The sequence below is a fragment of the Muscardinus avellanarius genome (genome assembly GCF_963383645.1).
Source record: "Muscardinus avellanarius genome assembly, chromosome: 6".
NCBI lineage: Eukaryota > Metazoa > Chordata > Mammalia > Rodentia > Gliridae > Muscardinus > Muscardinus avellanarius.
The window spans coordinates 42,242,578-42,256,006 of NC_137791.1; the positions used below are offsets into that span (position 1 = coordinate 42,242,578).

Sequence of the window (13,429 nt, forward strand, 5' to 3'; positions counted from 1 at the left end):
TTCAGAGCTGGGAACAATGACAAAAACAGAAAGGGACCGGGAGTGTCATTTGGAGATAGAATGCCCCTGGGTTTCATCTCTAGTACAAACCCAAAAAAATTCACATTAATATTTTATTTGAGTTATTTTCATTTGGTTGGTCACCTAGTAATCAACTCCAGAATTACCATTCTGAATAGTACTTATTAAGAACCTATAGTTATGGGTTGTGCTGTATGATGTACATGTAAGATTTATTAAGCAAGATGAGCCCGTGACATCTAAAAATTACTAATTATCTGGTAATAAGACAGTGTAGCATTACCATTATTTCCAGCTCTGGCTGCTAGCCAGAATATGAAGTATTATTGGATTACTATTGAAGCATTAGGGAAATAATCTATTCACATTAAAGACTAAATAGGCCAGCACTAAGGCATTACTCATCTCGAAGATAATTGAACTTTACCAGAGAGATGCCAGACAGGAAAGGCAATTTTCATCCACTTAAATTGCCCAGTTTGCTAACAAAATTCTTGTCTTCTAAGCAAATGGGAAAGATAATAATACACCCAACCATAACTGGTTCATTCGATTACTTGGTTGAAGAGAGCAGAGTTAATGACTGACCAAGGAAGCCTAACTTTACTTCTAAACTAACCCAAGCTCTTCTTTGGATTTCATACAGTAGAAAACTTGCATAGCATACAAGGAACAACTTATTTTTATTAAATTTTATTTGGTGCTTGGAATTAAACCTAGGGGCAGTCTACCTCTGAACTATGCCCCTAGTCCTTTTTTTAAACAAGGTCTTACCGACTGGCCGAGGGTCTCCTTAAGTTGCTGTGGTTGGCATCAAACCTGTGATCCTCCTGTCTCAGTCTCTCAAGTACTGGGATTACAGGTGTGGGCCACCATGCCCAGCTGCAATTTACTGTTGTGAGAACCCGTAAGCAAGTATCTTTCTCATTATTGACTGACTGGGACCCACATCTAGCTCATCCAGTTAATTTCTGTTTGCCTATCTGCTCGATCACAACCATGGCAATTTTGGGTGGTCTTGAGTTACAGACAGTAAATCTACCTTACTCACTCGGCATCAGATTCTTTCTTCTGCAAAATGAGGAACTAAGCTCTTTTGCTTAGGTCACTTGTACTTGTTCTCAAATTCTGTACAACTGTTTTGGTTGCCCTAGCTGTTGATTGATGGTTTTAAAGAGAGTCTGTACTTGGGAACCTGGATAGGAAGATCACAGGCTTAGGGCTACCCCCAGCAATTTAATAGGACCCTGTTTCAAAATTTAAAAAAATCAAAAGGGCTGGGGATGTAGCTCAGGGGTGGAATGCTCCAGGTTTAATTCCCAGTAAGATCTCTTGTGAGTCAGCAACACTGCCAGTAGTTAGAGAAATAAAATATGAAACATTTTACAAATAATACTCTTTAAGTTAACACATTTTGCTTTGGGGATTAATTAAGTCTTGTGACTTATTTTTCAACTCTTTCTCTATTGATCGAATTGTGTGGGGAATAGAAACATTGCTTTCTCATGGAGTGCGCTCAAATGTTTAAATTATTCACAAGGTCTGTATTGCTTTATATTTAATTAGAGTTCTATAGAAGCTTGATGATTTTTGGGGGTGGGGTATTATCAATATGTTGTTCACTTTTTACTGGGTACAGTAATACATCAGCCGACCCATAGGGACCTGGAGAATTCGGCTTTTTCTTGCTAATGTATTTCTAACCAGTGGTCTCTTTAAAACCTAACTACCAAAGTCTGTGGGTCAGAGCAGCAGTTTCAGTGGTGAATGTCTTGAGATGTTGCCCCATTAGATACTTCAAATATCTGCTCATGTAGATATTTTCTTCCACAATAAATCTCCCATTTTTTCCTGTTACTGGGCACTGAACTCAGGAGCATCCTCCCTTGGGTTTAAAAACACTTACTATAGAATATTTTAAAATGTGTTCGTGTATACGCGCATGCTCCTAAGTGTGAAAGTATGTTGAGCCTCCACTGTCCATTACCCCCTTTGTTAATCTTATTTAATCTCTGCACCATTAATACTTTTTTGGTATTACTCGTTTCTTAGGGTATTGTAAAGCAAATCTAAGATGTGTACTTTTATTCAAGTATTTTAGTATGTATCAATATCTAATCAAATACCTTTAAAACTATGCTTAGCATTATTTTATTACAAATATCATTTTTACAATAGTTTATTCATTTCTGGATCCTAGAAAGTTCTGCATATCATATTTGCTTTTTGTGTCTCTCGAGTTGGTCTTACTCTAGAACATTCCCAGACTCTATACCATATTACTGACTTGAAGAACTAAGTTCTGTTGTCCTGCAAAATGTCTCACAGTTTAGACTTATCTCTTATATTTTCTATAGACAGGTAGTTAGATCAGAAATTTGGTTAAATTTGGGTCCAAGCTTTTGGGCAAGTGAGCCATCTCTGTCTCTGTGTCTCCTATGGCATCGTGTGTCTGGTCAGTGCACCTCTGGCTGAGGATAAATAATACTCTGATTTAATACCAGCCTTCTTTCAGGAGTCCATGCCAGGGGAGTCATGTAGTTTACATTTGAGTGTTTTAAATCTATAGTTATTACTTGGACGTTATTTTTTTAGTACCATAATTCTGCTGGAAGGTACAGTTCTTTTTGTGTGTGTGTGTTTTGTTTTTTGTTTTTGGTGGTACTGGGGTTCCTGGAAACCCTTCTACCTCCAGGCTACACTCCCAGACCTATTTTTATACGGAAACGGTCTCTGAAGCCAGTGCGGCTGGCTTCGAACCTGCACGATCCTCCTGTCCTCCGCCTTCCAAGCGTGGGGATTATAAGTGTGCGCCACCACGCCCAGGTGGAAGGTACAGTAAATGGTCTTGCCCCAATATACAACTGTGTTACCAAATATTTTCAATAAAAATTATTTTATCTAAGCCAGGCATGGTGGCGCACGCTTATAATCCCAGTACTTGGGAGGCTGAGACAGGAGGATCACAGGCTCAAAGCCAGCCTCAGCAGCTTAGTGAGGCTCTCAGCAATTTAGTGAGATCCTGTTTCCAAATAAAATATAAGTCTGGGGTTATAGTCCAGAGATAGAAGCCCCCTGGGTTCCATCCCCAGTACCACACACACACAAACAAAAATTCATTTATCCAAACTGGCTCAAAAAACCAAGATCAACCTCATCAACCTAGTGAAATTCTAAACAATAAAAGGCTGAGGTATCTCTGGGGGGTAGAATGCCTCTGTATTCACTTCTCTATACAAAAAAAAAAAAAAATTTGTTCAGTGAAAAGGTTTTTTGCTCTTCAATGCTATATTGTTGAAGTGTTTAGTCACAGAACCTCAAAATAAAATGTCTGTGTTGACAGGCTGCTTACTATGTCAGCCAGTCTTCTAGGTGACCAGTTTGTCAAGGGACGTGCTACAGAACACTGGGACCCCAGGTGGACTTTGGGGAAGGGGCCACCTTTCTAAAAATATCTTTAGTGCTTAGAAAGAAGGAACTGGTAAGACGTTAATGTTTCCTAATGAATACAGATACATTGGTCTCGCGTCTCTGTTTGCAGGAAGAAGTCTTTCCTGTTCTCTGCTCTGTATGCTGCCTTTATATTTGGTGGTCGGCACCTAATGAACAAGCGGGCGAAGTTTGAGCTGAGGAAGCCGCTAGTGCTCTGGTCTCTGACCCTCGCTGTCTTCAGGTAGGATTCTTTTTGTTTTCATAATAAAATCCACCAAATTCATCAGACTTACTGAAAGAAAACAATAATTGAGCATTTCCTTTTATATCTGATGTGTTTTTATTACTGAATACATTGTGGACATAAAGCCGTGTCCAGAGGGAAGGTCTTCATGGCAACATTGGCCAAGATATATCCATCGCTCTTTTGTAGAGTTCTCGGGCCATTTCTTTTCCTGTCCAAACTGATCATGCAATAGTTTGCTTTGTTTATAAGGACTGGAAGATGGGCCTCGTTTCTAGTATTTTGTTGTTAGTATAATGAAGGGCCACATGGAAATCCCATTGGAGGGCACGGTTCAAATGCCACAGTAGAGCTGTCCCTGGTACCTGATCGAGAGGTGGCACTCAGACACCGGACCTGCGTCTCCATCAGCATCGCTCGACCAGAGGCTGCGTTCGCTCTGCATCCCCAGGCGCCTCCACCTCATTCCCTGAACTGACTCACGGCTTCTGTCTGTATAGCAGGTTCTTACTTTGTGTCTGGCCGAACTCGGCTCAGAGGCTGCGGGAAAGAGCTGGTCTGGGGGGGGGGGGGTGTCTGTTGGCCAGCAAGCAGACTCTGGAAGCTTCAAGGCATATTTCCAGTCTTGTGCTCTTTGGTAATGTAGGCTATCACAAGACTAATTAGCACACAGCTGGTGGCTGAGCAGGTGCCAGAATTTACCTACAACAGAGCTAACAAAGGCACCTGTTCTATTTGTGATTTGCTTGTCAAAACCAGCAGGCCTGTGCTGGGCTTGGGAGGAGGTGGGCAGGGGCAAACCAGATGTAGATTTTTACTATGAAACACAAAACCATCCATTCTGGTACTTATTCATTTGTATTTTTTCAAAGTGTCTATTAACTGTTCTAGCAGTAAGCAGAAAAGGGTGGTATCATTAAGCCTCGTTAGTCACTCAGGGCTTATGAAGAATGATTGGGCAGGAAGTCCTTTTCCCACAAAGCTCTTTGGGTTGGGCCTATACATGGCCGCTACGTTGGGTCCCAGCATCTGAAACGCCTATTCTCCCTGCGCCTCAGTGTACTTCCATTTCAGTGCATTTTGTGAGGCAAGAGGTTTGAAGAACTCTCATTTGGATCTGTCAGTAGAAACTCCTTCCAGTTCAGTCTGAATGAGGTCATGACTTATCTGTAATATAAAGTGGCATTTCATTTTTACCTATAAGGTTGACCGCGTATAACCCACCTAAAGTATTTTTATAATTGAAGGGTAAATGATCCCTATTCTAATAAGGTTTTTCAGCATCTGACCAATATTTCAATATTCCCTGAGCTATGATTATTTCTTGTTTTAAACTTGAACATGTATAACCAGAGAAAAGAGTCCATGGTTCCCATGTACCAGGGACCATGCCTAAAGGATTACTAGTGCCTGGCTAGTCTTGTCTCATCTGTACACCTAGCGGAACTTAGCTCCAAATAATTTGGAGTAATGCAGTCTGGAATGATAATGTAGCTAAAAGATAGGTTATCTGTTTAAAAAATTGAACACAGTGTCATTAAGATAAATTAATAATAATTCTTTTTTGCTAAATGATCAGATCTTTCCAGTTATCTTTTAAATGACTTCCTTTTCATAGTTTGTTTTTTAAAATCTGGGTCAAATTGATCTGTGCATTGCCATTTATTGACGTTTTAATGCTAGGTCTCTAGGTTTCTACCTTCCTCTCTTTTTTCTCTCTTTTCTGTCCCTTTCTCCCCCGTCTCCACTTCCATCTTCTTCCTCTCCTAATCCATCCTTTGACAGAACCAGATCATTTGCCCCATAGGGTTCCCTTAACTGGGTCTGCCTGGTTTCTTCTTCAGTAACCTACATTTCTTATAAGTTGGTAGTTAGATATAGAAGATTGATTTTATTCCAGTTTAATATTTGAGAAGACTTCTATGAGAAGAAACTTGCCTTCTTCAGTTATCTGAGTATATACAATTAGTTATCTTGAAATACATAGCTACATTAGCAAAAGCAAGATAAATGTTGGGGTTTTTTTGCCTATATGTACAAGTTTAATAAAAACCTGATTACCTGAACATGACCAACAAGTTTTTTTTTTTTTAGACATTATGAGCTCACAGGTTGTTTTTTATGTGCCAGTGGTCTGGACATAACCGATTTTAATGTGTTTTAGGCCAGTGCTATTCTTTTTGATGCCAGTAGCTGTACTTGTCTTCTGTGCAACAGCACATTCCAGGCCAGGCATGTTGTACAGTCCTGGTCCAGAGCTAGGTCAGCCATCTCCAAACAGCCTTAGTTCTTGGAGGTAAGGAGATATTCAGAAACCACAATCTGAGTATTAAAAGTGGTTGTGCTGCTAAGTTAGTTCCTATATCTAGGCCTTTCAGAAACCAAAAATAGGGAAAAAAAATATAAATATGTCCAGAGTTAGTATGGATGTTTCCAATTCAAATTTAGTATTGGAGAGTTTTTGTTTAACTTTTTTTTGGTCCTTCCTTCAATGCCAAAAATCCAAGTTCTTATGTTTATCAGCAATTACTCATTTACTTTATCCTACAAGGTATTTGCAATAATCATTATATATATATATATATATATATATATATATATATATATATATATATAGCCTGACAACTATGTAGAAGAATCCAAGCCTGGGCAGTCTAGAGTTTTATCCTAAGCAGAAATTTTGAAAGCATTGATATTGGAATCTTTTGATTGTATCAACTAATAATGGCTTCAGTGTTGGAAAGAATATTTCTAGATTTCTCTATGTTTAAAGAATACTGGTCGCTAATACAAAATGAAAAAATAAATATGAAGATATTTTTAGTATAATCGTTATATAAATTTTACTCCTAGTAAGCATCTACATATTGTTCATCAAGATATTTAATTTAAATATTTATTATTATATTTAAAGAGATACTGGAAAATAATTATTATCTTTATTTTTATTTATTAAATGCCTACTATTTGCTAGAAATTAAAACAAGCTGGATATGGTGGTACATGCATGCAGTCCTAGTACTTGAGAGGCTATGATAGGAGGGTTGCAGGTTTGAGGGCTGCCTCAGAAATTTACTAAGCATCTCAGCAATGTAGCAAGACTCTGTTTCAAAATAAAAAAGTATAAAGGACTGGAGATATAGCTAAGAAATAGAATTCCCCTCCAATCCCCAAAACCAAAAAGAAAAGAAAAAACAAAATTAAGTGCTGAGAGCTTGGTGAAATAAAATATTTAAATAAAAATAAAAAATAAAAAGATCTAGAAATAAAATATTTAAATTTTTCTGTGATATGTTACTTTGTTCAAATGAAAGCATATATCTTCAACTCTTGAAGGTAGTATGTATAAAAGTTTTTTGTTTTTTTTCAGAATCCGATTTTTCTCAAAGCTAAATTACTAAAACATTTTTTTGGGGGGTCTGGGGATAGAACCCAGGGGGATTCGACCTCCGAGCTACAGCCCCTGCCCTATTTTTTATTCTTTATTTTGAAATTGTGTCTCACTTGGCCAGGTGTGGTGGCTCACGCTTGTAATCCCCGCGCTTGGGAGGCTGAGACAGGAGGATCGCACAGGTTTGAAGCCAGCCTCAGCTACTTAGTGAGGCTCTCAACAACTTAGTGAGACCCTGTTTCCAAATAAAATATAAAATAGGCCTGGGAGTGTAGCCCAGATGTAGAAAGCCCCTGGGTTCCACCCCTAGTACCACCCCGCCCCCCCAAAAAAAGAAAAGAAATTGTGTCTCACTGAGTTGCAGAGGGCCTCACTAAGTAGCTGAGGCTGTCTGTGAACCACAGTTCTCTGGTCTCAGCCTCCCTAATGCTGGGATTACAAGCGTGCACCACCAACACCTGGCCTAAAACATTTCCTGAGGCACATAATAAACGAAGATTAGGAAGAACAGTTGACCTGAGACACACTGGTGTTTCAAAGGTCAGGTCACAAAATGAAACCAAGAACTTCCCTCTTTACCAAGAGAAATGTGATCCATCTATACTACATAAAAAGTCCAATAAATCGCAAAGGGGAAAAAAGAATAGGAAGGGCAAAATACTGCTATGGGAAAAATACCCCCCCAACCCCACTTTTTGGCACTCCTAGAATCGATGGACACATTTTCATAACAGCATGTAGTTGAAGATAGTCTTGTTTAGCCTTTTGCATTGTGTGTGAATCCCTTTCACCCCGAGAGCTGCAAGACTCCCCTCTAGCATCCCGCTCAGTTTTGTTTTAATATCAATTTTGTTTTCTATTGCCTATACACCCAGAAGCAAGCTTCGAAACAAATTGCACCTAAGGGGTAAAGGAAATCCTTTCCCAACCATCCCCTTGCTGGCACGCGTGCGCCTTGGGGGCCACGAGCGTCCCTTATGTACTCCTCCCACTTCTCAGAAATGTGTTCTGCCTTGTCTTCAGAGACAACTCTGGTCAAATGCTCTTAAGCTGGGACCTTAACGTCAGAAGTTGGGGCTCTACCATGGCCTGTAGGCTGCCACCACATTTGAGCTGGGCAGCTTCGTTGGCATTCTCTTTGTTTTTCAGATGTCTAAAACTGGATCCAGTTACACTAAAGTGTGATCACTAATTCAATCACTTGACCCCTTATAAAAAAAAAACAGGAATAATAATAAAAGTAAGAAATGGCAACTTTCCATCTTTTAAAAATAACCAAGAGTTTATAAACTAGGGGCTAAACATCCTGGTCTGCTTTGCACTGCTTTAGTTTTATACCCAATGTCCTGGTGTCATTATTAATAGCTCCCATTCACTCTCAAAAAGTCCCAATTTAAATGATAAATGGCATTCTATTTTTAACCCACTGAGAAATTGTTTTGGCTCAGTAAAAAAAAAAAAAAAAGAATACCAAGATCAACTGCCAATTTACAGGCAACTCTTCTTTATTTTTAGTATTGACTTCTCACCTGCGACTTGCTCGCCTATCTGCGGTATTTCCAAATGTTGGACACATCATCACTCAAATTTAAAATAAAATATTCAAATTGGATAAAATATTCAAATTGGATTTCTCCTCTCCCTCCCCCTCCTCCTTCTCTGTCCCTTCACACTATCCCCTCCTCCTCCTCTTTTGTAGTACTGGGGATTGAACCTAGAAGCATTCTACCTCCTAGCTATACCTCCAACTCCCTTTTTAAATTTAATTTCTGTTTTGAAACTGGGTCTTACTAGGTTTCGGAGAGTCTTCCATAATTTGCTGAAGCTGGTTGAACCTATAATCCTCCTGTCTCAGCCTCCCAAGTATTGGGATTATAGGCATATGTTACCACGGCCAGTTTGGGTCCCCTTTTGATATCTATTTGTTTATAAAATTTATGCTTGGTCCTTTTTTGTATTCTTTTGTTTGTATATCCTAATGAATACAAGTAATTTTTTCAACTAGTTACCAGACAGTCTACATTTTTGTTTTAATGTTTTAGATGACACCTGTCCATCTTTAGAGACACTGGTCAGTCTTCACCACTACACGTCTTAGGTATTACAGACAGAGGTTGGTTCCCTTTAAATGTTTGTCTATCCAAGGTGCTCTCCACACCATATCATCTTCCTGTGTGTTTGTTTGTTTATTGTGGTACTAGGAGTGGAACCCAGGGGCTTTTCTACCTCTGGGATACACTCCCAGACCTCTTTTTTTTTTTCGTTTCTTTTTTCTTTTTTCTTTTTTTTTTTTTTTCGGTGGTACTGGGGGTGGAACCCAGGGGCTTTCTACCTCCGGGCTATATTCCCAGCCCTATTTTAAACTTTATTTGGAAACAGGGTCTCACTGTGTTGCTGAGAGCTTCACTCAGTAGCTGAAGCTGGCTTCGAACCTGTGCGATCCTCCTGTCTCAGCCTCCCAAGCTCTGGGATTACACGCGTGCGCCACCACGCCCAGCTATCTTTCTGTTTAAACACTGAGACTTTTTTTGCCAATAGGTTAACATCCTCAGTCTAGCCATAAAACCTTTTCTCTGTCCACTTTTCCGCCTAGCCTTGTTCAAGTGTTTTCATCCAAGCCAACATGATACATCTGGTCACTGCCCACAAAACTTTGCTTGCTCCTGTTTGAACACAGTGTACATCATTTTCTTTCTCCATTCTCCATCCTTATGTCTAAACCAAGCCATCGCTTAGACAGCTTCTCTGATCGTCTCAGTCTCTCTCTCCGCCTCGCCTGCCTGGGTAAGCACACCAAGGACATACTCCTGGGAGCCTGCACCTTGCTGGAGGCAGGAACTGCTCCTGCCATTCCTGGAACAGCTACAGCACAGACTTGTTGAATTAACACATGCGACTCTTACACTAGGCCAGTGGTCCAGTCCCATGTTACTGATGTTTTTAGTCATTTCATTGTTTACTCTTTTTAATCAGGTATTCAGATGTACCCCAGGTCAGCTTGCCTGGCTTGACCTGTGAACATAAAGACAGGCTTCAAGACATCAGAGCTCAATGTCATATGCTGTGGCCACCCCATAGCCGCCATGCTGCTTCTCTCTGGCCTTGCTTCTCGTCCTCCCTTGCTAGGCACACTCGGCTCCTCACAGCCTCACACACACTGGCCTTGGTAAGGCTCTCCATGCTTGAATCAAGATTCTCCATCCACACTTCTTTTCAGTTCTGTGATACTGAAAAGTATCTGGGGATTGGGCCCAAGGGCAGTCTGCCCTGTAGCTATATCCCCAGCTCTTTTTATTTTTTACTTTGAAACAGGGTCTCACGAAGTTACTAAGCCTGGCCTGGAACCTATGATCCTCCTGGCTCTGCCTCCCAAGCACTGAGATGACAGGTGTGCACCCCGTGCCTGGCTCTGTCTTTCCTTTTTATGCCCTTTCCTGACCTACATTTTTCCTTGGCATTTACCTCCTTCCACCACACTCTGTATTACTTACCTTCTTCACTGTCTCCTCCCACTGGCCCCTCAGCCCCACAAAGGAAAGGCTTTTTTATGATTGCCTACTTTGATTCTAGAGCTCAAATAAGTGCCTAATAAATCATTTTGTTTTGTTTTTTTAATAAGGGCCAAAAGTAGTGATGCATGCTTGTAATCCCAGTGTAATCTCAGCTTGGAAAGCTTAGAAAGAAGGATTTCAGGTTCTCGGCTAGCCTCAACTACTTCATGAGGCCCTCTACAACTTAGACCCTGTTTCAAATTTTAGAATAAAAAATAGGCTGGGGTGTAGCTAATAGGTAGAATGCCCCTGGGTTCAATCCCTAGTACTACCAAAAAAAAAAAAAAAAAAAAAAAACAAAAACTTTTAAAAGGGAAATGAAGAGGAAAAAAAAAAAAAAACAATAGTATACAGTTCTTCCTAAAGGGTTAAGACATGAAGACAATGTTCTGCTTTTCTCTCAAATCCAGGAACTAACACCAAGAATTTCAAGTATTTCTAAGGAAGTAATAATTAAATTAAGTAAATACATGATATTTTGTATTTCTTTTTAATGCATATGTCTCAGAGTGAAGGAGAATGCTGAGCTGCTGTGCGAGGGGACTCTGATGAGGAGTCAGGAGACTATTCACCCGGCTTTGCCAGTGGCACAGAGGACTCTGGCCATGTGTGGGCAGGCTGGGCTCCTGACTCTAGCTGGGTGTCTGATAGACAGTGCTGCAGCCACTCCCCCTCTTCAGACTTGTCTAGACCACATCACTTGATGCATGGAAGGATGACAAAGAGCTACGTAGTCAGACCCACGCAGCAGATCATCTCATGATGGCCTCTCCAGCTCCCAGGAGCTGCAGTCGGTAGATGACATTTGCCTACTTACCATAGGAAAAGCTATCCAGTAGTTCTGTTTAGTTTTGCTTTATAATTAAATAATTTTCTTTTTTGGGCATAAAAGTGTGGATTTTCTGTGCATAAAAACTAAAAAAACACAAGAAAGCATACACACAGTCTTTAATCTCAGGGCTAGGGACTTTGTTCAGGGGTAGAATGCCAACCGTGCACAAGGCCCTGGATTCAATTCCCAGTACCTCAGAAAACAAATACATTATCTAATTACCCACACACATTTGCTTTTAGTACTTTTGTGTATGCCTTTCTGATAATTTAATGTAAAACTTGAAGTTTTCCTACCATAATTTTAATTCTGTCATGCAGTTAATACATTTGAGTCTGGACAAAAATACGACATCCATAATATCTTTGTATTACAGGTACTAAAACAACTTGAAGCAGCTGACATCTTAGATGCTTTAAATCATTTTACTAAAATGAATTAGTTTTTCAATACCCAGGCGTGGTGGTGTATACCTGTAATCCTAGTACTTGGGAGGCTGAGACAGGAAGGTTCAGGGTCAGCCTCAGCAATTTAGCAAGGCCCTCGGCAACATAGTGAGACCCTTTATTCAAAAACAAGAAATAAAATAGGGCTAAGAGTATAGGTCAGAACTGCCAAAATAAATAAATAGCCAAAATACTTTAGCTCTTCTGAAACTTGAAGTAAAATGGCATGTACATTCTAGAAGCTAGACTGCATGGTTGGCAATTCAGAATGTACATATAATAATACCTCCAGTGCTTATTGGGTTCTTTTCAACTCAGATTGAGTTAAATATCACAGTGTTTATAAACTTCCTGTGTTACCTCACAGAGCCTTCAAGGCTCTTTCTTGTTTGGCAGGATTTAGAGGGGTGTGTATGTGTGTGTGTGTTTAATGACAAGATTTTGAATCCTTAAGGAATCCATCAGACCCGAGGAATAGACTCGTTGTAAAATTACCTAATCTCGTAATCGGGAATGCGTCCAATGATGCTGATGTAGATTGGCAAAAGAAAACTTAGTGAGTCACATTGAAGAGTTCTAGAAGTTGCTGTGTCAGAGATTGCCATTACACAGCAGAAAATCGACTGAAACATTGAGAGCTCAGCCTTTCTTCCCCAGATAGCAAAAGACTGTAGAAAAGAAATGGATATGAGTTTGGTATAAAAAAAATTGCTCAGCAGGCGTGGTGGCGCACACTTGTAATCCCTGCGCTTGGGAGGCTGAGACAGGAGGATCACACAGGTTCGAAGCCAGCCTCAGCTACTTAGTGAGGCTCTCGGCAACTTAGTGAGACCCTGTTTCCAAATAAAGTATAAAATAGGTCTGAGAGTATAGCCCGGAGGTAGAAAGCCCCTGTGTTCCACACTCAGTACCACCAATTATAAAAACCCCCCAAAACAAAAAAAAAAAATTGCTCACCCATCCACACTACTGCTACTGTTACTTCAGTGACAGTTATTTTCCTATTTATGATGCTTTTACCATAGGAAACAACTTTTGCAAGCTTCTTAAAACCCCATTCTTAAATATTGGCAGTCCTTCCATTAAATTTTCCATTTGTATTCTCTGCATTTCAGTCAAAAGCTCCAAATAGTAACCACCTAGTTCTGATGATGCTGTGTTATGGACAGGGAGCCTGGGTTTCTCCCTTATAACCAGCGATTCTTTTAGCCAGTACTGCTAGTAGATGGATTTGTGTTATTGGTAGCCAGTTCTCCTTGGAACTCTTTTCCTACCATTTGTTGCAAAAAAAAAAAAAAAAAAAAGAAGAAGAAAAAAAAAGAAAAAGAAAAGGAAAATAATAAGCAAGAACGGGTACAATTATTTGATCTCTTCTTAGGTCATTTACCACTAGATTTTTCTGCTTGCGAAAGGCTGCGATACCCAAACAGTCCTTACTGAATCCACTGTCATCTGAGATCATTCTCACAGTGCTTGGGTTTAGAATCGAGTTATAAAAATGATTGATCTGAG

At 39.9% G+C, this 13,429-nt stretch overlaps 1 protein-coding gene across 1 annotated transcript in view; it reads left to right on the forward strand.

Annotated features, from left to right (window-relative positions):
* Window positions 1-13,429, forward strand: part of ELOVL6 (ELOVL fatty acid elongase 6) — a gene marked incomplete at both ends in the record, with an annotated part of 117,530 nt that overhangs the window by 76,845 nt on the left and 27,256 nt on the right. The window contains one exon of the mRNA XM_080697444.1: window positions 3,563-3,694. Within this exon, the coding sequence (XP_080553570.1) occupies window positions 3,563-3,694 (132 nt within the window). The remainder of the gene's footprint in view (window positions 1-3,562; window positions 3,695-13,429) is intronic.